Source organism: Rissa tridactyla, chromosome 2 (genome assembly GCF_028500815.1).
Source record: "Rissa tridactyla isolate bRisTri1 chromosome 2, bRisTri1.patW.cur.20221130, whole genome shotgun sequence".
NCBI lineage: Eukaryota > Metazoa > Chordata > Aves > Charadriiformes > Laridae > Rissa > Rissa tridactyla.
The window spans coordinates 107,525,084-107,551,916 of NC_071467.1; the positions used below are offsets into that span (position 1 = coordinate 107,525,084).

At 39.8% G+C, this 26,833-nt stretch overlaps 1 protein-coding gene across 3 annotated transcripts in view; it reads right to left on the reverse strand.

The window, feature by feature from the left end:
- Positions 1-1,633: 1,633 nt before the first annotated feature.
- The window catches only part of RAMP3 (receptor activity modifying protein 3), a 54,520-nt gene continuing 29,320 nt past the window's right edge, over positions 1,634-26,833 (reverse strand). For 2 of the 3 annotated variants that reach the window (XM_054191864.1, XM_054191863.1), the window contains one exon: positions 1,634-3,019. In XM_054191864.1, coding sequence (XP_054047839.1) covers positions 2,764-3,019 — 256 coding nt within the window. In that variant the 3' untranslated portion in view covers positions 1,634-2,763. Of the gene's footprint in view, positions 3,020-8,325; positions 8,408-26,833 lie in introns of all 3 variants that reach the window. The other variant, XR_008464908.1, reaches the window with a different exon arrangement.

Here is a 26,833-nt window from a genome sequence, read left to right on the forward strand (position 1 = left end):
TAAACCAGTTACTTGCTTTCTATTTGAATCTCTGCCTATTTTCCTCTGAGACTCTGTTGTAATGTAGAATTAATTCACAATTACAAAATGAGCCAGATTCATGGTCCCAGATGTGATTTTCTTGGCAATGGAAACAGGCTTTGGGGGAAAGGTAGCAAGCTCCATGCAGCAGAAAATAACCACTAATTCTCACTAACACATAGTACAAGTTATGTCAAAAGATCCAACAGTTACCATTCTGGTTCCCTATTAATGCACACAGCTGTTAAGACCTGGATACTGTGGTTGCCTTTTTCCTTAAAACACTATAAATGTTTCTCCAGATTTAACCACTGAGGCTGCATTAAATTAGCAGTGTTATTTCCCACGCACTGTTTCAACTTCTCTGCCCTTCTATCAAGGATATCAAAAAAAATAGTTGAAGATCATAGTTTGGACGAGGAAGACACTCCAAAAAAGATGAAGTTTTCACATCCAAAGCACACAGCAGCAACACAATCCTTCCTCTGCCCCCACGGCAACATGAAGGAAAAGCCACTACCTTTTATTCTTCGAATCTTACATTTCTTCGACTCTTTGAAAAGCTCACACTAGATTTTATTTTCAAATTAAACATCATTTGCTTAAACACAGCATTTTCTTAAAGACCACAATACACATTTAATAATATGATGTCATCAAGATGACAGTTTCTTCTCCACTTAGTACACAAGGCCAATCTATTTTATAATGAATTAGCCTGGCTGACATCTCTCAGATGACCTGTTGATCAGGTGAACGCAGTTTCAAATGAGCCAGAACTGGTCAAGAATTCGCACCAAATACAGCAATTAGATTGAAATTAATATGGTTTTGAAAAAGTCAAAATGTTCGCTATGTGGTTTCCAAGCTAAAGTTTTGAAACTTGCTTTGAAGCTTGTTGAAATTTAAAGTAAAATGAGGATTAAAATAAAACTCCATGCAGAAAATAAAATATTTTGGTTTGGGCCACAAAAAAATGCTTAGGCAAACAATCTTTTGGATCAAATGAATGGGTTTGGTTTGGCTTTTTTTACTTCACCACTAGTTTTGGTGGACCAAAACATTTTAATGCAGAAAATAATAGTTAAGTAGAAAACTAAACCAAAATCCTTAGTATATATGTCATTCCTCTTCTACAAAGAGCAATTTTCTGCTAGCACCTAGAAAACAAAAAACTATCTTTGGAAAAATACACAGGAAACACCTTAGAAAATGAATCATTCTAATATTAGGGTAACGAAAAACAAGCCAGTGCCTTCAACTCTTGTGAAAGGACGTTAAACCAAACCAGTATGGATGTTACCTACCTATATATAAACAATTCTAGCAAAGGGCACACTTCTGGTTCAATTCAAGCCTGGAAATGCTTCTCATACACACAGACTTAAATCTCAAACACTGGGACAGAATCTTAAAGGAGAAAATCTAACTAGCAGAGATATAAAACACCATTACTTGGCCGTTCAACCTGTATTCTATTTGTGTGCATAAGGTATGGAAAACTGAAGAGTCACTTGTAATGGATATTGCTCATTCAAAACAGAAGAACGTTCAACTGAAAGGCATTTTGTGAAATGGCAGAAAAGAAAGGTTTACAACACAAACATACAAGTTGTTTTATTTTGGGCATATGAACTTTATTTAAATTGTTACATAGGAATAGCTTTATAGAATAAGATTTCTGAGAAGAATTTTTTGTCTTTCCTCCTATGTCTGTTCCAAGCTTTGATGTTCACACTTTAGTTCCCACACTCTTCATGGGACCAAGAACTGTTTATGTACAAAATTATACTCTGAAAGGCACCTCAATCAACATGATACCTTTATGTTTATTTGTAGGATACTGCTTGCACAAATTGAAGTAAGAGTGGGAAGTATACAGTGAACACAAGTCGTCAAGAATAATAACTATAAAAAAGGAAAAATAAAGAGTCTAGCATATGAAAATTTCTTCATTACTCCTTATAATCAACCAATGTCATCTCACATTTTCCAGCTCTGTAAAATAAGATCTGTATATCTTCCCAGAGTTTGTTTGTAAGCCATACAATTCCAAGTAGCCATGCTTAAAGGCATTTTATAAACTATTTTATAACGTGGTGTGGTATTTTCCCTGTGGGGATAATCACTGGACACATAAATTGTTCCTTTGCCAGAACAATACTTCCAATCCTTGAAAACGATGTTCTTGACTAGCTTCCGGGAAAAGCTGCCACCTGGTTACGTCCACGTTCAGTTCCTTTGCCAGTGATCTTCTATCCAAGTCACAAGGTTCACAGATGAAAGCCTCAAGCGTCCTGCACAAAAACTCAAGAGATATCATCTCCCCCGCAGTCGATGTTACACCACGTGCACATACACTTATATACAGCTTTGCAAAACTCAGCTTACCAACCAGCTTTACCAACGGGAAAGTAACTTTACCCCTTTTACAGCTAAGGGGTCCATTTGCCTGGGGACTCCCCTGTTTCTGGGAGCTGCCTGTGAATTCCATGACAATGAGGCCCAAAAGGAAGCAGAGAGCTTTGCACCAGCAACACCGATGGCCAAGCTCAGAAGCAAAGACTTTTGGAAGCAGCAGCAGGCGGCTCTTTGTTCACAGAGGCATTGCCTCTGTCTCAGTATCTCACAGGTTCCGTTTTGGCAGATCTGAAACCTTTGTGTCAAGTTTCTCTCTTCATCCCCCTTTCTTAGTGTTTTTGGAAGAAGGAAATAGAGGAAAAGAAAGCCCAGAGGAACAACTTACACCAGGATATCACTTCTCTTGCTGCACCATACTACCAGTGTTATCATGGCACATGTCAACATGACTGGGATCAAGATCAGAGTTATGAGAATTTCATCTGGTGGATCTTCCCAGTGAACCTTTTCTGAAGTACAGTTTGAAAAGAATTGTTTATGAATTCCAGTGATAAAGCCCTCTGCCAGGGGGTTTGGCCAAAAGCAACTTGCATCGTTGGCTTCACGTTCTGTGCACTGGGTAAAGTTGTCGTAATACCTAGGAGAAGAAGAAAATTATGAGAAATTTAAATAGAACACATATGCATATTACAGAAAGCAACATAGGGTGCCATATAGAATCTATAAGAGTGAGTGTATCACGTAGCTGCTCTGCTGAAGGACCTTTAAGGGAAGCTGTGTGTACCAAATACTACACAGTGAGCCAGAAGGAGAACTGACTCACACGTACTCACAAGTAGTGAGAGATTTCATGTGAAATCCTCAGATCCTGGATGGACAGTGTTCAAAATCCTGTCTTTTGGGTGCTGTTACCACAGCCAGGACCTCCTAATGCCACTTAAGTAGAATTAAAACCCCCTCAGTAGAGACATCCACAGTATCTTTAAAACACATACACACAAATGTGCCAAGAACAGGACATTTTGAGCAAAATATGGATAATTCATGCCTCATCTATCATTGAACGTGATGCTATAGTGAAAATGATGATGTGACGCTGGGACAGAGCCACAACACGCATTACTGTGTAACAATTTCAGTTCTGTTGTACCCTCAGGCCACAAGAAGATAATGGGAAAATAAAAACACAGAAAGTTAGCTTTTGACGACCTTTATCTTGCTCCCAGCTCCAGCAAATGCCCATCAGGAAAAAAAAAAAATTCCTAATTACACACGTTCGCAGTGCTCATGAAAAACTGGGAATGCCTTGTAATGTCTGACACTTGATTTCAACACAGCATGTGCTGAAATTTACCTGTCCAGGGATAACTTATATTTATGAGAATTGGCTACCTCTCAGGACGAAAAAAGGAAACAATAAGCCTAAATGAGTAATTGGATGGGGTTTGTGGTGTTATCATAAGCCAAAGAAATTCAGGAAGCGAATGGAATATGGGGGAGGAGATTGGAAGTTAAGAAGACGAAGTGTGTCTGGTCAGTACATGAATAGGGCAAGAAATAAGGAAGCTGAATTATTGTCTGCTGCATTTTTAAATATTTCTTTGACTTCTGTGTGACTCAATAAACTCACTTCAAAGGGAAATTAAAAATAGAAAGGAGAGAGCAAGAAGCCACATGACACCTCAAGGGATAGCATCCTGCACTATTATCCGAAGGCCCGACCCTGCCTTTCAGTACGTATAAATAAGGTAACTCCTCATGAATGACTCATTCTGACATTAAGTACCATAAGGGACTAAAGCTGACTCAATCCTTTGCTGTGATGTGCTACAGACACTCAGTGTTTAGGTCCAGACTGAAGCCCACTGTCTATGGCTTGCACACCAGGGGAAGCGTCCGCCTGCCCACGCTACAAGTACATAGTTGGGAATACAGGCTGCAGAGCACCTCTGTTCTCAGGGCCACGTTCACGGAAGAAGAAAAAGCCTCACAGAAAGGCCCTTCTGCAGCCTCCTCACACTTCTCATTCTCTGGGAGTCTGAGTTGATACCACTTTATTTATAAGCAAATAGACCGGACGATCTGACAAGCCCGCACCCAGATGCTCTGGCACGCAGATGCATATATGCACAATGTACGTATATTTTAAGCAAAGCAACTAGAAAGGAAGCTTTTGTGACAACGTCAGCAGCCGCAGAGAAACAACAGGAAATAAGCTAAAAATAAAAGACAAATATTAGCTGTTTATTATTTTAATAGTGCCATTCTTCCACGCGAGCCGGTGGCATCCATTCTTTATGACCTTGGACTAAATTAGAAGATGAAGATGTCTAGCTGAATACGGGAGAGACAGTCCCAGAGGACCTGAAGAATAATACATCTAAAGACCTGCCTACAAGGTTCAACAGACTACAATGCGGGGACAGCAGAGCTAGTATCCAGTTGTCCCCAGACAGGTCAGTGCTCTGTCTAGCACGGGCACCAGGCAGGGCTCCAGAAAGCATCGGGCTCTGCTCCAGCCCTGCTCTATGCCACGCGCTGGTGAGCAAGCTTGTCCCATCAATGGTTGCTTCGGCTCCCCGCTGCCACAGATACCTCAATTTGCCCATCCGTTCATGCAGAATAACAAAAACAACGTAAAGTCTCAGTGACCTGAGCAGACTTGAAAGATTTAATGATGTAAAACCTTTCTTTTTTTCTTTTAATTTTTTCTTTTTTTTTTTTTTCTGGGTAGTTATCCTATAGAAAGTTCGCTGCTCTTCCAAGAATTCTGTAGAATTTTTTCATAAATGTTAGATGTTGCAAACAAAAACATTTCCCACTGATTTTGCATTTCAAGTACAACATAGCTAGAAAAATCTGGTTAAATGTTGCCAAAAGGCCAAATAAAAATAATTAGGGAGTTATATTGTATTTGAAAGACTGAATCCTTAAGAGCCAAAATAGAATAAAAACGTTATCTTAATAGTTTGAATTCCTTACAATTTTCCCTTAATACCCTTACCTGCACTAAAACTGTTTTTTTTCACACAATTGTGAGAATGTAGATAAGAAAAAATCTCAACTATTTGAGAATTACATGCCTGCCAGGAAAGCTCAATTCACTTAAATATTTATGTACTTCAGTAATTTGGAGTTTATGCACTGCAACAGAAAGTTCACGTTAAAAAAAAAAAAAACAAACAAAAAACAAACACCACCTCTTCATGGTAGTGTGCAACAGCTGCCTCAGATGGGAGCAACTGAATCCTCATTACTGTGGCATGGGCATTTTATAGTTGATCAATTGCTTTGCGAGTTGTTGGGCTTTTTTTAAGATGGAGGTATAGGTTAATAGATTATTTAATTCCGGTTCGATTTTCCTATGCTTAATTCTCTTATGCATTACAGAATTCTCTTTATTCAAATCGCAAAGGCTAGAGTAGGCTAGTATTTTCATTCTGTATAATAAAATGCCTACCTCAAAGACACCCTGGCTTTTGACTGGAGGTACTTCAATACAAATGCATAAAAATTACACACTTCATGAAAGGAAAGAACACGAAATGACATTTTCTACTTATTCCCAGAACAAGTAATTTGAGAGCAGTAGAGCAGCACGAGTTATTTCACCTTTCGTATTATAAGGAGGTGTGGGAAGGTTATTATTCTCTGTGCTGAGTCACATTTTCATCTCTTTCAGGTTAGCTACAAGGACCCTAGTTAGTTAACACTCAGAAAAGGTATATTCACTGAGAGCTAGGTCACAAGCTTTGTGATCAGTGGGCTGAAAAATTAATGTAGCTGTGAGTTTCAACTCAGTTCAGTAGGCCAGTACTGAAAAACAAAAACTAAGCATAGCCTAAGCACCAAAATTCATATAAAGATAGGCTTTCCCCTAATATGCGCAAGAGAATCATTGTAAGTTTTATTGAGGAACCAGCTACTTGGTCATACTGCGTATTACCGAAAATACTCACTTTCAGAGAACACTAAAAATACTTAATTCCTCTACGGAGCAATATCTGAGCTGTAACGCATTTGTCTTGAAAGACAATTTTCAATATTCTAGAATAATACTTCATTTTCAAAGCACAAACACTTTTTTTCTCCTGTACTTTATGTTTTCACTAGAACAGATAATAACAATCATGTGTTTAGTTTTTGTAAAAACGGTGGGGAAAAAAAAAATTATTTTGCGAGTTACTTTACCCATGAGAAAATGTGTTTATATATATTCACGTATAACCAAGGACCTGGACAATGGGCAATTATCAGGGGTGCCAGCGCACACATGTGCCTTAATGGGATAGCATTTCACAGAGCAGCCACTCAAGCTATTTAAACAGACAGCTGGATGTATCCCATCTCATCCACCTCTGGGTACCCAGCTGCCTACCACTCAGGGCACTGCTCAGTGTAATTGGGGGCTTAAATCCCACCCACAGTTTCCCACATACCCAGGGAGGAATGTGGTAAATTCATGCTTTCTTCCTCAACGTCCCTGCACAGAAAAACTGCAGAGATGATTGGTTTGCGAACACAAAAAAAAAAAAAAAAAAAAAAAACCCAAAAACCACCACAACTCCCTCCTCCAAATTTTCATTACCAATGAAACCAAGAAAACAAACAGATTGTTTGTTTCATTAAGAGTTTCAACAAATTAGCAGTTTCCAAAGAAAAAAATGTTCTTTCAAAAAAACAATTCTCGAAAAGCTGAGTACCATATATCATGTTACTGAAGACACACTTTTGAAGGCATTCACTGGCTGCAGCCAGTAGACTCACCGGCAGTTCCAGGAAGAGAATTTTGCCACTTCTCCAGCACTCATGGATAGACCACCCCAGAGACACTCTGCACACATGCAGTCAGGGATGTTTTGCCATTGCTTAATGAGATGGTTCAGGAATTAAAAAAAAACAAAACAATCACCAGACTTTCACTGTCCCATTTTACATAAATCAGCTTCATGATTAGCGATATAATTCTGGAAGGGTACAGTATACAGTATGGTACATACATTATGAGTTAATTTTTGTTATTTTGAGTCCACTAAGTATACAGAAAACACAGGGAAAATTCTGTCTAGTGTGAACAAGTCTTGATATAAATCATGTAATAGATACTCCAGGGACACTCACTCCTCCTGCTACTCTACAATCCTGGATGGGAATCTAGAGTCACTGTTCCAGGATATTAGAAGTTTTGTGGTGTGTTTTAATAAATAAAGATGTTTTAAATCTCTTTTTCCCCCCAGATTTCTTTATACATAGTCATATATTAAATTAGAGTTCAAAGTGAATGATCATCCTTGTAGCCTCCACCCAGTCTGGAATTAGAAATGCTGTAATAATAATAATAATTATAAATATCATATGATGAGAAAGGCTCTTCTTACAGAATTTCCAGATGAAGCAGAGGCAGGAAGTAACAAACAACTTCACCAAAAAAAAAAAAAAAAAAAAGTGCGCCTATTCTTGTGTGATATCCAGCCAGATTTTATAGAATATAAGGGTGTAACAGCCTGGATGAACTTCAAATAAGGATCCAAACCTTAAGATTATTATCTCCTGAGGTTTCACCATCACGCTAAAAGGAAGACTTTAGTTTTCTAATCAGCCGTGAGCCTACAAATAGGGTGGAACATTTCTGAGCTTTTTTCACTCAACATCTCTCCAAACAGATTTGTGGCTGTATCTCACCATTCCTTTAATCACCGATCTTCTGCCAAGAGGAGTATTCTCACAGACACACTTTCACCTCCCTAATCAGATCAGATCTGCTGTTGTACATCTCCAATATAGACTTCTGCCAGAAGAAAATAATGCAATACAAAACATAAGGAAGGAAATGAATGTGGGGGGGAAAAAGGCAAAACAACCCTTGCCGGTGTAATGACAATATATAAAGCATAGTTTATTCCCATACCACCAAATGACGGGCATTATGACAGATTTACTCACTTGGGTTGAAAATAATAAATACATTCTGGTGTCCTTTGAAATAATTACAAATCTCCACCCTTGGCTTCACATCAACAGCTGTCTGGAAAATGAAAAATCGTTGAATAAACCTAACTGAAAACCCTGAAATCTACAACTCTTACTAAACTGATGTTAATTTCCTAAAGATACAGCAAGAAAATGTAAATAAAAGAGCAATTGTAAAGGTAAGCACTAGTTTGTATACCTAATATCCATCTCCAATGAGCAATAGAAGCTACTACATTAAGCAAACGCAGAACAAGGAGGAAAATATAGCCTGACACCAGGTACTCTGTTATGAAGATCAAAAATTTAGTAGCACTGGAATTTTACCAAGCTAGAAGCTTCTACTAGCAAGTGGCCTTTGCCTTCCACCACTCCTGAGCTACATTTTAATGATGACTTGGTTGTAAACTCAGCCCATTTTTTGGGAACACCAGTTCAGAGGGGAAGTATTCTCTAAAGCCATCACTATGCCATGTCTACACGAGCCAGTCCCATAACTCCCTGCAATTAGACAAAAATCAAAAGAGTAAGCAGAGGCAAATCCTAATCCCACAAAAAACTAAGCATATGTACCCAACTCTATATGCACCACCTCTTAAGTAGTCATTGCCATCAGTGATGACATGTATACAAAGTATACATGTATATAGTATACGAAGAGCCTGCACTGGGTCCCAGATGTTGTCAGCCACCTCATGAATTCCCACCAGAGGAACAGAGATACAGGGAGCGCACTGTGGAGGGTATTCAGGAAAATGCAGGATGCCAGAGCAGCACACGGAACTGGCACCCTACAGTACAAACACTGAAACAATCTGCAAACACCTGGCTTGCAAAAGTTCATTCATGTACTGTATCTTCCAGACAAAAGTTTGGTTTGCTCCTTAGAGATGATTACAGCGTTGCAGTATCACTCTGCTCTATTGCGTCTGGCTCAAGAGCTGTGGCTTTAAAATAATTTGTCTAAACCATTATTTACTATGCTATCGCATGAACAATGAATTACATCGGAATACATTACTCCATGATGAACTCATCAGGGACAAAGAGAAACATGAAGGCTGAACTCCAAATAAATGCTTCTTAAACTAACTTTCAGAGTAGCAATGAAGAAATATGTGCTGTTTTAGTGGTGAACAAGAATTGTCCTGGAAGTTGCCAAGTTGAGGTAAATCCTTCACCACTTTGACACAACAAATATGAACTATATGATCTTTAAGGTCCCTTCCAACCTAAACCATTCTATGATATTAAGCTGCTATACTAATTAACACACACATCGGATGCTTTGCATTTCTGGCTTAAAATTGTACATTTCTTTACTGTAAGAGTAGGGTCATCTGTGACTCACGGCTTTTGAATTATCACTGCTCCGTGTCTAAAGTTGACTTGAATTACAACTTTGATAGAGCAGCTGATAGAGACCGCAGTTACAACCGCAGCTCATTTCTGCGTAAGCCCCTGAGACAGTGCAAAGTTGCCTGTTAACAAGTTCCTTGGTAAACAGACGTCCCCAGGTTTGCAGCAGCAACCGCTCTATCTCAGCTCAGACTGAGCTTAACATGTAACACTGCCAACGGGACTGAGGATTCGGTACTATTTTAGGAAGTCTGATGCCTGCTCTCTGCTCTGGTCCAACACCAGCAGCTATTGTAGGAACACTGACATTTGACGAAAAACAGAGAGAATGGCAAGGAGGAAAGAAGGGTCATTTGTTATTCACTGAAAGTTGAAAGAAAGCAGAGAAATTTTTAAAACAGAGCTGTGAGCTAAAAAAGACACTTCTAATTCCCAAACCTTGAGAAGAAAGCTTAACCAAAAAATCGGCATCAGGAAATAGAATGAGACTGTATGTGGAGGAGAAAGAGGATTAACCAAAAACGTACCTTTTACTACATCGTACCTTTCATTTTAGAAAACTATGATATTACAGTGAATGAAGATAACAGTAATTCCAATGCATTTTCTCACTCTTCTGTTTCTTCTGTCTTGTGTGAAGAGTTGCTTTGTGCTTGATTTTATTTTATGAGCAGAGCTTAAGTGTCTAGTGTGGGTCTGGAGTGACACGAGCCATTATGAGATCTACAGCAATTGTGTAGAGACAGATTTTTAAAACTAGTGAAAACCCTAAAAAGAGTCGTGTATGTTATTTTGCAGTCAGTAGAAAATAGATGACTGGACACACATTAATTCCCTGGGAGGTATATGAAAATCCTTTTTCTTTCCTCTTCTTTTGGTGACTAGTAAAGTCTCTGTAGCTGAATTTCAGCTGCAATCATTCCAAAACTATTTGGGAATTGAGGTTGTATAGCCAAAAAGCAAGGGCGTTTAACTTGGCACAGACGACAATGTTTCTACACTTTGCTGTATTCCTCTTCCTCCAGCACCATGCTATGCACTCTTCTCAAACTGGTTTCTGAATCGCGGCACCATTCAGCGTGATGCTGGAGGACCACAAGGAACTGTGGTGGTTTGCCCTGCAGATGCTCATGAAGAAGAGGTGTTGCCAACCCAATCTGCATGCGCTCATCAGTTAGACATCTCTGTTCCTTATTTGCCTGTCTGTAAAACGATGCTAAAGTAGCACTGTCCAACCTCACGACAATACTGTGTAATAAAAATATGGTCTCTAATGACTACCTTATGAGAGACCATATGTGTCATATACAAATAGCTGGCACCCAGTTTAGATGTTCGATAACTTCCCAAGTACATAACAACAATCCCTGCGTTGTTTGATTGATTGCACTGTAAGTGTTAAAACGAAGCCCGCGGTAGCTATCTGTTTCTCATTCTCAGTCCTGTTTGCTGTGCTGCTCAAACTGGAGGTAGCAGGTTAAGCAAACCGAGGAAAGCTTTCTCTTTACAATTTCTGCTGTAAAAGAGACAGACAAACGTGGCATATTTTCCGTATCACTCCACAACATCTGTACTCAAAAACTCACACATGTAAGTATCCCTGCAGTGACAGTGAGAGACCACTGAAAAATGAATAAAAAAATAAAACCAGTACGGATGACTGCATAGTTTTGGTTTCAAACTCAGAGAGCGGTTATGAAATGCTAGCTAAAATAAAACAACTGATTTCTAAATAAGGGATGGTAACACAAAAAACCGTGCAGGACCGCTATTTCAGACACTGACTTCTATACACAAACATTTTAGTGGTTTGTGTTATTTACTAATGGATATAGGCAAAAAATATATTGCTAATAACGCCTGTGTGTCATCGAATACCTTTCATTCATTAATTTGCAAAGGAAGAAAACATCCTTATTGTTTTCTAGATGACAAAACTCAAACGTAATATGGAATCACAATTTGCCCGCAGCAGAGTAGTTCGTGGCAGAACTGGGAATACAGCATGTGTCTCCTGGGCTCAGGACCATGCCCTTAGATACAACCCACACTGCCTTCGAGGACTCTGATTCTTATCCTGCAACTGGGGGACTGAAAACAACCCTCTCCTTGTGGAATCTCCAGTTTGAGCTACACACATCCCCCCAGCATGCCTACATATGACTCAATGTCTTAGGAAACTGGGCCATAAAGTGGCCTGTCTTTCACAGAAAGTGGAGCTCCAGAAAAGCTCAGGCTTCAGGGATCACTTGGACAACAGAGCACCAGGTCCACCAAAACCTGATGGAGGGGAACGGAAGGATGCCCTGAACTTCTTTCTGCTCTTTCCTCTGCACCCGACTGACACGGAAGGAAAACCCTGTCGATGCTGAACTCAGGGACAGAAAACAAAGCACAAAGTTACACCTGAGCAACTATCTCAGACTATACACAAAACTGCAACAGCCTGAAGGAGATCCACGGGTGACTGAGACCCGAGCTGCTCATTTGCAAATAAAGAATATATGAACTACCACCTTTAATTCAAAGTATAGAAGACACCCTGTACCTCAGTTCTGAGCAAATGCAAGAGGCTCTGCTCCCAGAGAGTTCATGCAAGCGTTGATATGAATTTCAATTTCATTTATGTTACTGAAGACTGCAAGACAGTCCCCAGGCTAAGGGGAACTCAGTTACAAACTCATAGTTATCCACCTCCTCTCTCCTTCGGTTTCCACAAAAAGCAAACCTCAGCACACAGGCCAGATGAGACCCCCGACATGCTACAGCAGAGCCCTAATAACAGGCTATCAGAAGAGAAGGCTTCTGGAACATTGCACAGCAAGTGAATCACACCAAAATACCAGAAATCAGACACAGACACAAAATGGAGGTGGGACTCATTACATCCTGCTTTCATCTCGCTTCATTCCCCAGAAAATGCTTCAAGTTTGTATTTTTCACCCGAAGATCAAACCCCTGTCTACATTCAACAAATGGCTTGCCAATTTTAAGTTCTGCACAGATCCTGCAAAGCTCACTAAAAGAAATTTATGTTACATAGACTTGCATATCCTGAAAACGCAAAATTATACTTTTGAGACATGCTGCAAATAAGTCCATAAAGGTGAGGAGGTAAAACATTCTCACAAGATCTGTTTTATAAGCCTGTTTCTCCTAAGATAGTATGAAGTACTGTTGTGGCGGGTGTTACCAACTGATACTGTTTTCTACTCTCTCCAAGTGCTATTGGCTTTATTATTTTTTTTTTTCCACAATGCAGAAGCAAGCTTTGCTTTTGGAAAGACACAATGTGCTGCTAGCTTTAAAGTACGCAAAACGATGCATGCGAACAGTTTAAAAGACGGAAACCTGGATGAGCAGCAGGTAGAGTTTGCAGTTTGTCTGAAGCCCTGGTTAGAGTCAACTCCACTGAATAACTAAGGCTCAACATCAAAACAAATGCATACAAAAGCACAGATACCTTCCCTAACATTGCAGTCCCCAGCAAAACTCCTGCCAATTTGCAAAAAAAAAGACGTGCTCTTTTCCATCAAACTCTGCAGCAATGAACTAGCCCCTAATCCTTTAAGAATTAATCCTACTATTAAATCAAACATATTAATCCTACTACTATTAATCTATTTCAAAATGTAGATTAAAATCTAGATGAGCATGGACATTAACTGCTTTACTGGCAGACCAATGTGGGAGTGGTCACTGTTAAACTGCAGCAATGTTCGGCTAAACTTCGGTCTAACAAAACATAGTGTTCCCGTAGGAACAGAGTTCCTCCTCCAGCCAAATCACCGAACACACTGAAAAATCCTAACCCTCAAATTCAGCAACAGGAAAAACAAAATTACGGCTAAACCACAGACCTAGAACGGAATTCCTCAACAGTAATGTTTTATTGCTATTTAAATCATCGCTTCCAGACCCAGATAAAGCAGGTGGTGTTCTAGTGGGAATGGCAGTAAAAAAGCCTCCCTGTAAACAGCCTACATGATGTTGTCAAAAACCTCTTACCTTCAATACCATAAAGTGTCGAGGGACTGAGCTATATTAATCTGGCCAAGCAGCAAGTTAATAATTTTTTTACTAATTATTCCCTGTAAAGAACTTAGGTAACTCTGAAAACAGCAACTTTCCCTATAATTATACAACATTAGTCCATAACCTCTATTCCTATGGCAAATGAACCACAAATAAAAAGATGCTAATTCAATCAGTAGCTCAGTAAGCCACTAAACCAATGCAATGCAATACAATTACACCACAGTAACTTTCAATTTGCCAGCCTGAATATTAGGAACAGTTTAGCCTTACCTACGTGCATCTCAGAATAAGCTCGTGTATCTCGTTTTTACAGAGAGCTTTGCTCAGCTCCGTTCTCCTGCGGACTGGACTGGTATCGCTCCCAATCTACCTGGCTTTAAAGGCAGGCAGTTGAGCTGACATTACACTGCAGCTGGTGCTGGAGCTTTTGCGTGGAGACGACCACCGCAAGACTCCTTTTCTTCTGAAACTCAAAGCACAGCTCCCTGCTCAACTCCAAAAGCAGTAATTCATATGAATGAGAAGAAAACTTCTTTGCCCTCATCTGAAGAATGAATTCGCAGAACTGTAGCCAACAGCAAACATCAGGACTTATTAGTAAAATTATTAGTACTTTTATGCTTCTGCAAAGTGAGTCATGTTTTCAGCATTTCTAGGAAACAAAGAACAGCAAGACCCGCATCATCTAGACAAATGGTAAGTGCTCTTGTTGATCAAGTCCTATCCCATTTATATTCAAAGCAGTATCACTGGGGAAGTCTAAGGAATGCCTCAGCAATATCTGTACAGGATTACTGAGCTCCTTTGTTCCAAGATTTCGATAGACCCTCCAGCTTCTTTCAAGAAAAACAAAGCTGAATGTAAACGAATCTAACAACCAAGGGAAAGGGTTAACATGTTCCTTGATATCTTCATGTAAGCTGAGTCAGAGACAACAAAATTAAAGGACCCCGAACAATGTCCATGAAGGCTAAATTTCTCTTATTGTTACAAAATCGTTATTTTCCTTCCTGGAGTATTCTGACTGCACAAAGCACTATCTGTGTGTAGAAAACCTCAGCTGTGTCAAGTTTACAAATTGGCTGGTGACACTGCATCCTCAAATACCACCACCCCAATCACTAATGAATTCTTACATTTGTCACTTATTTCCTGCTCAGCGTTGCTCTTCACCTCTCAGTTGAAATGCCATAAAAGGTGGCTGTGGACCTTCCACGCACAAAAAGGTATTTTCTTGCAAACAGTCAGCAGAGAAAAAAAATACGACTTAACAGCGTGCTGAATGGAGAAATTGTACAAAAGCACAAGATAGCTCAGTGGCTCAGAGAATTTAAGTGCCTTAAACATCCTAATTGAGGCCAGTTATCTTGACACAAGGGCATTATACTGAACAATTCAATATTGTTCAGCAGTGATTCTTCTTTAAGAAAAACAAACAAACAAACAAAAAACACACTTCCCCCAAAAATCAGCTTAATTAATTCATATTAGCGTATTACTTTGAAGTAGAATGCGTGTGAATGCTGCATTTTGTAAAAGGACTAAGTACTTCCAAACCTGCGTGACATGGTTCTTGAGGAAAAGAAACATTTCATAAGGATAATTCTCTCAAAAAAATGATGTTCTAGCTGTATTTTGCTGTCTCTAGAATGGGAAAATTTTATCAGTAGGAAACATCTCCAGTGCACGGCAAGCAATAAATTTTCAGTTTAGTAGCAAGGACATTACATAGAATTGTTATTTTATTTGAGGTATCACGTGCTGCAGTTTTGTTAGACACATCTCTAATGAAGGGGAACAGCCAATGCATACAACAGAGAACGGAATTCTGTTCTCTGAACAGAACTATACCGAAGCCTGTTCTCTCACGTAACATTTAACAGTCTCCAAACACTGAATACTTTTCATGGGAAGCAGGTAACACATTTCTGCTTGGCAAGACCTAAAAGTAAAGCTCTTCTGCCAGCAACAGAGAGCTGAAGGGACTGCTGCTAGAAAACAAGCTTTTTCATTCACACGATATACATTACTTTCTTCTAGTTTGTATGGGGATAAAGACTGCTTCCAGTGATGACTGATGTCCCCCTAAAAAATTAAAGAGGTCCATGTCAGTTGGCATCAGTTTTCCTGTCTGTCTTATTGGGGGGTGGGGGTAGGGGGCTGTGTGCAAACATTTTCTTCAGTCTTGCTTTTCTCACCAACATACCTGTAGCCCTTATTATTCTTCGCATCCCCTGCCAAATCCAGCTCCAGCTATGCCTTAGCTTTCCTGATCACATCCCTACACATCCGGGCAGCCTCCCTGTATTCTTCCCAGAATAAGCTTCTCTGGTTCTACTGCCTGCGCATTTCATTCTTACGCTTGCTTTTGACCTGGAGGTCCCTACTTAGCCATGCTGGTCTCCTGCCTTCCTTGCCTGATTTTTTACACAGAAGAATCCAGAGCTGTTGCGCTCTAAAAAAAATATCCTTAAAGAGCTGCCAGCTCTGTTCTGCTCCTTTATGCCTGAGGGCAGTTTCCCAGGGAGTCCTATCCACTAATTCCTTAAACAAATGAAAGTTTGCTCTCCGAAAATTCAGGGTCCTGACTCCACACTTCATCTGGCCTGTATCCCTCAAGACTCTGAATTCCACCAGGGCACGATCACTGCAAACCAGGTTGCCACCAATCTTGGCCTCTAACATGAACATTTCCCAGTCTGCTTCCAAAGGCCTTGTGAGCAATGGTACAACCAGAGCAGGTACAGAGATGACAGCAGAGGCAATACTCTTTGTTAAGCAAAAAGTGAGGGATGCAATTCTGTCTTGAGCGAAAACAGAGTAAATCAGGAGTTGCTTTAGAAAGGCACTCAAGCTACTGCCTATTTCAGCAGCCTCCTAAGTATTTGCATCTCCTCAAAGGCTGAGGAGTTTTTCTTCTAAAGTAGAATAGATCCTCAAGATAATGCTGTATTTCAGACTCTCACATGCACGCCTGCAGTGCTGACATGGAAATAATATAAAAAAAAATATCAAAATCTTTACAGAACGACATAGGTTTTGCTTCCAAAGAGATGTTTTAATATGGCTGTTTATCTTCCCCTTTCTAGTTTGCTTTCCAAGACCCCTGAAATGCTGAGTGGCTACACCAGTGCGTCCCTTAATCCTCAGCTTTAACACCTGCAGTTTGGATACAGCCTCCAAACAACTCTGTCAAGAATTAAGGCCTGTGCTTCCAGCGCTCATCAAACATCTTGTCCACCACTCCTTAGTGCCGCATGTTCCTGTTGTCTGGTGCAAGCTTGAAAATGCTTTCTATGGTAACACAGCAATTCTAAAGCTATGTTGGGGCCTGGCCCACGTCTACCGAGCTGCTGTCCAGCACCCTCAAAGGGGCAAGAAGGTTTCCTGCTCTGAGGTCAGGCAAACAAGAGACGGAGAAGAGTGTCTTGCTCTGAGGCCACACAAATGGGCATTGAGACTAAGACACAGACCTAACCTTCAACTCTAATAGTTGCTCCTGTAGTCAAGAAGAAACAGTGGAAGCAGAGGTCAGCTCAGTTAGTAAGAGGAGAAGCAGCTCCTCCTGAGAGGGGGAGAGAGGAAGAATCAGAAGAGGCAGCCTATTCTGCAGCAGGACAGGAGAAGAGAGAGATATAAATCATAAAAGAGGCAAAAATTATCCATGGTCCCTATCCATAACCAAGCTCCGAGGCAGGCAAAAACATTTCACCCATCAACCAGGTGGGCGAAATTCTACCTGGTTGCTCCAACTCTGGGAACATAAGAGAGAACTATTTATAGCTTGGTGGGCCCATGTAACATTAGGACATCCCAGGAAAGACGCAATGTACGTTTGGGCTCAAGGTCAAGGGGCGGACGTAACCACTGAAGCCATTGCACAGATTATTCATGAATGTGAAACACGCATCATAATTAAGCGAGCTACACAAGTAAAGCCTCTTTGGTGTAAAGGACGGTGGCTACAATATCAGCAAGAGGAGGCCTTGCAGACTGCTTAAATCACACTGCCACAAACCCACCAAGGCAATGGTCATCTGCTTATCATGGTAGAAGTAACAACCAGATAGCTGGAAACATACCCTATAACCCAAACCACTGCCCAAAATCCCATCCTGGGCTTTGAAAAGCAAGTCCTGTGGCAACATGGCACCCCAGAAAGAATTAAGTCAGACAACGGGAGTCATTTCCAAAACAACCTCATTAGCACCTGGGCCAATGGACATGGTGCTGACTGGGTGTACCACATTCCCTACCGCACACTAGCCACTGGAAAGACAAAGATACGATGGACTGTTAAAGACCATGCTGAAAGGGATGGGCGCTGCAACATATAAGCAGCAGGATGCAAATTTAGCAGAAGCCACATGGCTAGTTCATACCACAGAATCAGGTAACTGACCAGGCCCTGACCAAACAAAACACCTGCATATTGTAAAAGGAGATAAAGTCCCTGTAATGCATGCAGGGAACTGGCTGGGAAAGACAGCAGATTTGCTTCTCCTTTGGGAAAAGGCAAACCTATCCGTGGGATTGCTTTTGCTCAAGGACCCAGTACACTTGGTGTGTAATGCAGGAGGATGAGGAAAACCTGTGTGTACCTCAAGGAGATTTAACCTTGGAGGAAAATTATTTGAGTTGTCTATTTTAGAAAGTGCCACAGTAGGAATCACCTAAAGCAGCAGAGAAAGAGCCATGCAAAATCTGAACAAGGGCAACAGTGACTTAACCTGAGCCGATTTTGGTGTCCAGTAACCCAACACAACTCTCCTGTTCAGAGTGACCACCGTAACAGAGAGAACCCAAGTCATGGACTAAATTAAGTCAGTGGACATGTTATGGAGATTTCACAGGGATGACCTATACACCAAGGGAAGATTTCTCTGTGTAGATCAAAGGATGGGAAGGGGGCTGCTAGTTAATGAGGATGTATTGGATAGCGTAGCTCCCAAGCAGGATATAAATGATACGGAATAAGGGGTGGAGATTGTACTGGGCTTGGCTAGGATAGAGTTAATTTTCCTCATAGCAGCTCACATGGTGGTGTGATTTAGAATTTTGATGAAAACGGTGCTGATAACACACTAATGCTCTAGCTTTTGCTGAACAGTGTTTGCACAGCATCAAGGCATTCTCTGTTTCTCACTCTGCCCCCCCGCAGTGAATAGATTGGTGGGTGCACAATAGGCTGGGAGGGGACACAACCAGCCAGATGACCCAAACTAACCAAAGAGATATTCCATACCATATAACATCAATATTCCCTACCGTATAACATCATGCTCAGTAATAAAAGGGAAAAGAGGTGGGTTTAGGGAGGTTAGCCATCTTTTTGCTTGGGAACTGATTGGGTATTGGTCTACCCACAGGAACTGATTGCCTTTGCATCATTTGTTTTGTTTTGTTTTCTTCTCTTCTCTCTCTTTCCACTTATCCTTCACTTCTTAAACAATTTAATTTTTTATTTGTTTTATCTTGACCCCCAAGTTTTCTTGCTTTTATTCTTCCTTTTCTCCTTCCCTGCCCCACTGGGGTGGACGTGGGGAGAAGCATCTGTGTGGTGCTTAGCTGCCCATCAGGGTTGACCCATGATATCTTTAATATAAATTCTCCCCTCCAGTTCAAAGTAGTATCTGAATTTAGAGCATTTTCTTTAGAAAATTGTTTTAAACTTTCCAAAACCATATATCCACAAGACATTTCGTATTTGAAGTACAAGAACTGGAAAATGAAGGAAAGGCCAAAAAAAAAAATGAGGTACGGTTCTTAAATTAACAGAGTTAATGTGTGACAACTGCTGCCAGCTGCATAACTGAACTATCACCTGGATAAGAATACAATTTGCCAGACAACATACTAGGGAACACCCTGGACTTACAGATGTGTACTTTCTACCAGACCACACACATACCTGTCAAGTGACATCGGTTGACTACAAGTAGCATGAATCATTACATACCTACCCTTTACAGTCAAACAAATCAGGCTTGTGTTTCTCTAAGTGAAATGTAAACTTTAAAACTTCTTACTTATGGGTCAAGTTTCAAACATTTGTCAGGTTACTACACTAGTGAAAACCCTTCATCCTCTTGGGCTTCTCATGATAGGAGACGGTATGTTTCTGGGACAAACATTCAAACACATCACTTTTTCTTTTTTGCGTGTGTGTCATTATACTTACCTTATATATACCTTATATATATATATATATACCTTATATATACCTTATACCTACTTATATACTTATATACTATACTTATACTTTAAATAACAGTCACCTGTTGAGGCAACTTTGCTTTCTCCCAAACACATCAGTCACTTTCTTCATTCACCTTGTAAAGCTTGCTGTGAAGAACAGCTTATTTGACATCACTTTTCTCAAAATGTTCCCACTCTACGCTAAAACCATTATTCCACCACTGCTTCCAAAATGAAATGCTCACCCAGCTTCAGTCCAATCCTCCAACACCTGGGGAGGAGCCAGAGTCAGGAGGGAAGAGCCGGTCCCCAGCCCAGAGCTGCTCTGAGCTAGTCATTCGCGGCACACTCTCTGTATCATCCCAGCAGCAAAAGGCTTTTCTTTCCATCTAGATGAACCAAGCTGACACGCAAGCAGAGGAAATACGGCTCTAATCCAGATGAGTACTACACAGCTGGGCCTCCAGACAGCCATTCAAAACAGGTACCTGTGAACACAGTCATTTTTCTGACCAGCAGGCAAAAACTCACAGGGAAAGAAATAGCAGAAGAGGCACCCTCGCTCATTCCAGCCTACATCTACAAACAACTGCTTCGGATTCCATTTTTAAAAGAATATTAAAGTGTCATCTGCTGAGTGGAAGCTGTTATTAGATTCCACTTAGTCCAAAGTAGCACAAGCCTTTTATAACACGACAGTGTCGTTTCTTAAAGTGGAAACAGGGGAGAGAAATGTCTGACGATATCCAGCTGTGAAACAGAAATCACAGGTCAACCAGGCTTACCCTTTGAGAAACACCCACTGCAGCATGTGCGCAGAGTGAAAAATAAATAAAAAAACAGTTCATCTGCTTCTAAGTGGAACTTTCCATCATAATTTCCATACCCCTCCTTACTTCATTTTTCTGAGCGTGCCAAGAATGTAGATTTTTTTCTGATTGTTTATGGAAAATAGGTTTTATATACACTGATAAAATTCCTGTAATTAAGAAAAAACATTTCCTTTGGGAAGAAAGCGGCAGTTGTTTTCTGTTCCAAGCAGAACACAAATAATGGGAGTCAAAAATCAGGTGAGTAATTACAGAACTTAAATTTTGGATCACATCAACTACTAGTTAATGAACATATGATTTTTGTAGTTTTGAATAATAAACATATTCTTCAAAATTGCAATCTGCCCACAGAAAGTTCACAAACAAGACCAAAATTGATGAAAAAATTAACTACAGGATCAGAGGGACAGTAACAATATTAGAAAATAATTTAAGGTATAGCATAAAGATCTGACAGGGGAAGCAACATGTATAGAAAAGTCCTGCTTAACTACTATTCAAGTATATGATTATGTTTTAACATGACTTTGACAGTACAGCCCATACACCATTGAATGTGGACTTCTTCCTCTCTTACGTCTTCCTTTCTTACTTGCAGAGGTAAAGACACATGCCCTGTCCTTAAGTAACTTCTTGTTGTGCTTTTTGGCTTCCTGAGTCTGTTCTGACATCTCATACAGACAACAGAAGCAAATGGTGGATCCAAAGGCCCCTACTCCATCTCCAGAACTGTTTATGGAAGGCTTGAGTGTTGCAACGCTCTCTGGAGTTGCTTAAGGACAAGTCATCACCCTCCTAAGCAGGTGCAAAAAATACTACGGCAGGAGATTTTGGATGACATTCAGAAGCAGGGGGACCCAGCATCTTGAGGGTGTCACCTGAGAGAGGCAGATGGTTCTCAGCTTCTGGCTCTGCTCAGTTTACACACCTTCTTCTTGGGTCCTGCTAAACTCTACATTAATTTGAGAAAGGCTCATCACCTGTGAAAGATTACAATCCATAGGAAGGCTATTACGGGGACTGTTCATTTTTAAGCACTGTGACTAGCCAAGTAGTGGTTTTACTTTCTGAGCCTTAATCTAATTCCTCTGTGGATGATGAAAACACTGCCTTATTTTCACACTGACAGTAAAAAAAACTATTTTTTTTCCATGCACACCAATACAGCTGTGCACTTTTGTACCTATTTTTTCATGAGTAATAACATTAATACCTTACAACTCTATACCACATGTCAGCCTAGATACGTATTATGTATATGTACTCCCCTGTAATAAGATGCAAAAATCCATGATAGATTACAGTGCAATGTGATAAATTGTACATAACATAGACCATCTCAAGATCATTCTGCTTCTTAAGCTACTTTTTTGCAGACAAAAATCAGACTGAGGGCCTCAGTGATAACTCCCAGTCCCACAGGCTCCATAACGGAGGCAGACGCAGAACCTGGTTCTAGATCCCAGAACATCCATTTTAACGTTTCCCTTCCCAAAACCCATCTGTGTTATGAACTGATACTCACCTTAATATGAAATGGTACATTTTAGCAGCCATTGAAATGGGTGAAAGACATTTGTATACCCAAGAGAAATGTAAAACAGCAGTTTCATGACAGCTGAAAAGAATGATCTTCTTAATTGTTCACCTATGCACTTTGTCCTTTCCGCTCCTTACGCATTCAGCTCTTATCACAGAAAAAAATCTTTGACTTTACAAAGCTGCTGTACCTCTACCATTTTTCATAAGTACTATAGTCATTTCATACATGGCCGTCAAGTTTATCAATGCAAATAGCAATGTATATGTCTGTCGTTTGCAAATTACACGATAGGCTGAAGAAGGTGACTGATGTCTTTAAGAGTACAGAACACTGCATTTTTTGTTTTGGATATACTTTCCAACATGGAATTATATCCTGTTTTGCACGGGTAAACAGAAATGCCAGAGCCTTGTCAACTAACCATGTAAAATACTTTTTTTAAAGTATCGTTATGTAATAAACTTCTGTAATTGAAACAAGACTCTGAATACAGAACAAATGGGTAGTATTAATTCATACCTCGTCATGCTGTCAACATTTAACCACATGACTAATACCACGTGTAGCCTGAAGCAAGAAAATCTATTTTTTTGCCTCTGCTAAATTAATCTGGGTTATTATACGTTCGTGGTTGATCCGTTCCAAAAACAGGAATGTAGAAACTGTCTCGCAAACCAAAACAGAAGAACCACAAAAGTTCTTATTAAGTATTCATTTTCATAACTTTTATCTTCTTTTGCATTTTCACTGTCTCTAAAATATACTGTCCGTGATATTCGCATTGCATAATTGATACCAGTCTATCATTTATGCCGTATTATTTTACCACCAAGTAACTTTAGACAGAAATCTTAGGTATTACTTATTTTGAAATAAAATCTTTAACAATACGCTCCATGAAGACTGTTTTCTATTACTGATCTTGCCATAGTAACATTCGCAGAGGGCATGAAAGGTGTTAAAAGGGCCTATCAGCTGACAGTCCTGAGACTTAACAGATGAGTGCTTTCTAATGTCACCTCTAAATCGCTTTCGTTTGGGTTTTTTTTGCAAGTGATTTTACACATTAGGATTATTATATTCTTATATCTTGAACTATTTGTTGTTTTACTTGGTAAAGTAAGCACTGATATACTGATCCCATATTGTGGGTGCAAGCTACCAGCCATTAGTCCAATGCATCTGATGTGGTACGCATCAATTTGACTCACGGCACCCTTGTTAAAATATTGTCACTGGTGTCTTCTGGTGACCTTAACTTCACTGGTGTTGAGAACTCAGAACTGTAAGAAGTAATTATCAATATTTACATCGGTGACCTTTCGGCAAACGCCAGATTTCACTCTCCTTTTGAAAACGACGACTCATGACAAATGTAACAGATGTCAAAACTTGTCGAAAAAAGGACTTGAAAAACTGAAATCTGATATTAAGAATTGAAGAGTTTTCAACTATTGGTAATGAAAAGCTGATTTTTATTTCTACTTCGTAGCAGGCTCAGAAGATCCCTCTCTTGCACTGGTAACAACTTTCATAAAGATTTGCAAAATTATCTGTAAACTGAAGAACAGGAAGGTCTGGGCTCTTAAAAGCCTTGAAAAGATGGAGAGTGGGCTGCAAAAAACACATTATTTGTCATGAAAAAGTTATCATCATTTTCTTAATGGCAGATCCAGAATCTCCAGGGGTTTAACAAGAAACAAACAGTTATCCTTGATGAAGAACAAACCCCTATCTATCCTCTCCTCTTCTCCCCATTCCTCAGCAGTGGTATCCCTGAGTGGAGGCTTTTGTAGACTGCAGTTACAACATGTGTTGTGGTAAAATAACAAATAAAATTGTTTCACTTCACCAAATCTGAGCTCTTGGAAATTTGTGTACTTAATTCAACAGCCTCCCAAAAGACTGGCCAATTTCTCCTTATCCTGTTCATTCAAACAGTTTACTGGTTTCAAGGAAGCTCTTCAAAGCAAGGTTTTCTTTGTGAAAACCAAGATTTTTCATTGTCTAACGTGAAAACCCAAGAAATCAGATTAAAAGCTGATAAGGCTTTGCTAGTTTGTAGCATAGCTATTTCTACAATATGCAGCAGAACAAAGTGATGGCTTTGCATGTATAAGCAAAATGGTCTGCAGGTCTTCACAGAATTTATAAATGCCAGTGTCCTTAATACATCGTTAAAATTCAGAAGTCAGAGTAATTCATTAAAAATTCAATGTTCATGAATATTTTTCACTACATTCCTGTATCATCTAAGATGGTCACAGCAGACACAGATTTAGGTGTGCATTGCCCTAACTTTGCAATAAAGAGAGAAAAAATATTAGAAACAAGTGTCCAAAGCCATAAGCCCATTCCATCCTTCATCTGGAATTATCAAATACCGATTTCATTCTCATAGCCTTGAATTGTATAAAATGTCCTTCCCTCTCCTATGCAGTAAAGGAGAAAAATTGTAACTGCATTAAGTAACCATATTTCAGCCTCTGCATCTATCAGGAGGAAAGCAATTACGTGGTAATGGAGTATTCTTGCCCGATGTGGAATCCTGGTCTCTGAATTCAAACGAACCCCTTTATTCACATTCATCAGGACATACTTTTATCTACACAATATAAAACAGAGCTAATATATCTCATATGGAAGTAAGGGAGATTCACCTGAAACGCAGTTCCTCTTAAAGATTTTCTAATATTGTCTCATTTAGGGAAAAGCTGTGCCTTTGCATTAACTTCACGGCAACTTTGCGGCTAGAACAGCTGATCCCAAACAGCAGGTGAACGTACGCATTTTCAGCACAGCCCTGCATCTGGCAATCTGGTGAGACTTTATAAACTGTAGGGTTCTTTTATTTCCAATTTTTAAAATAATACATCGGAAACATTATTATTTCTGCAATGATAAATTGCTGTTGTCAGCTACCAGCATGATGGCAACAAAACCGCTCAAATATGACATTCTTTTCCGTTGTTTTACTTGCTTGCACCTAACTGATTTATAAGCTGCTTTGCTTTGCTTTTAAAAAGAAAGGCATGAGTCACAGAAGAAAAATAATAGGTTCTTGGGGGTAATCATTACCAGCCTGGTTTTGCCACTGCTGCCATGACCTCTAGGAGTTTTTTGAAGGATTTTCTAATACAAAATTACTGTAAGTTTTGGTATGTGAAGAGGTGAAAGAAATACACAGGTAGAAAGGATGAAATACCAGGATTATCTGCATTTGAGAGCTTAAAAAAAAAGCAACAACCATACCTGTATGGGAAACCCAAAGGAGGACCACCCTATTAAAGAAGAAAATGCTAGCATCTACCACAGCGGTCCTCATTTTTCTATACCGCACCAAACACTTAATAGTAAATAAATTACACGGACATGAGGCCACATAAAGTGCAGGTTTCTTCAACCTTCCTTCACAGAGGAAGCTGACAAATAATGTTTTCTCCTACAAAATCTGGACTGACAAAACTGGGAGGGGTTACAGCAGGCTAAATAAGGAATTTTGGTTCCCTTCCCCAGTAAATCTCTAGGGAAAAAAGGGAATTTTACTCTTCAGACACATACAGAATGTTACATAAAAACACTGCAGAAGATAACCGGGAGACCAAGCAACAATACACTGAGCTTTTGTTATGCAAGCACTTTTGTGATTTGCAGCGTTTTACCATGACTTATCCAAGATAAAGCATAATGTACTAGTCTGTCTATGGGGATATAAATTCTAACACAGACACACGCACCCCCACATGGCACAACTGAGGAAGAGTGGAACTTCCTTTAAGCAGTACTATTCTGGATCTAAAATCACATGTGTGCTGGCCACTCAAAGGTCCAGCTCCAGGCAGCCCCCGTTAGCCTTTCATGTGAGAAAATCACATGCAAAAATCCAGAATTGAGGCTTTTTTGATAACGTTAAAGCGAATGAGCCAAAGGTGTCCGTTTTCCAAGTGTGAGACATGTTACTGTGGGAATGAATTAGCTCACACGAATGAGTGCCTCACCTTCGCTGCAAAACAAACCCAGAGGTTTGTCTGAGATATTCACAGTACATTCCTCTTCTACAGATGTTTTGACATTAGCAGCTGGATGCAATCACCAGTCAGCATCTAGATCAGACTTCCTGCAGCAGTCAATGGGGAAGATGAAAAAACCTTATACAGCCAACCAAGAAAATGACTCAGTTTGGAGGGCTCTTACACACTCAGCCAGCAGAGGTTATTAGCTCCAAGCTTTAAGACCTGGGGGCATATAATTTCATCTTGGACTGCATGTGTTTCTTCCACAGTTTGTTTTCCCGTTGATCTTACTGTCATCTGGCTTTATTTTCTTTAATATTTTACTATGTTTCTTTGAAAAACAGGCACTTTTATGATTAGCTTAGTTGGGCCAAATTGTAACAGGCAAAACTCCCATTGACTTCAAAATTGAGCAACATCTTTAGGATTATTTTTCCAGAAGATTAGATCAAATTTGGCTCAACTCATACACATCTTTTTTCCTTAATTCCTTTTTC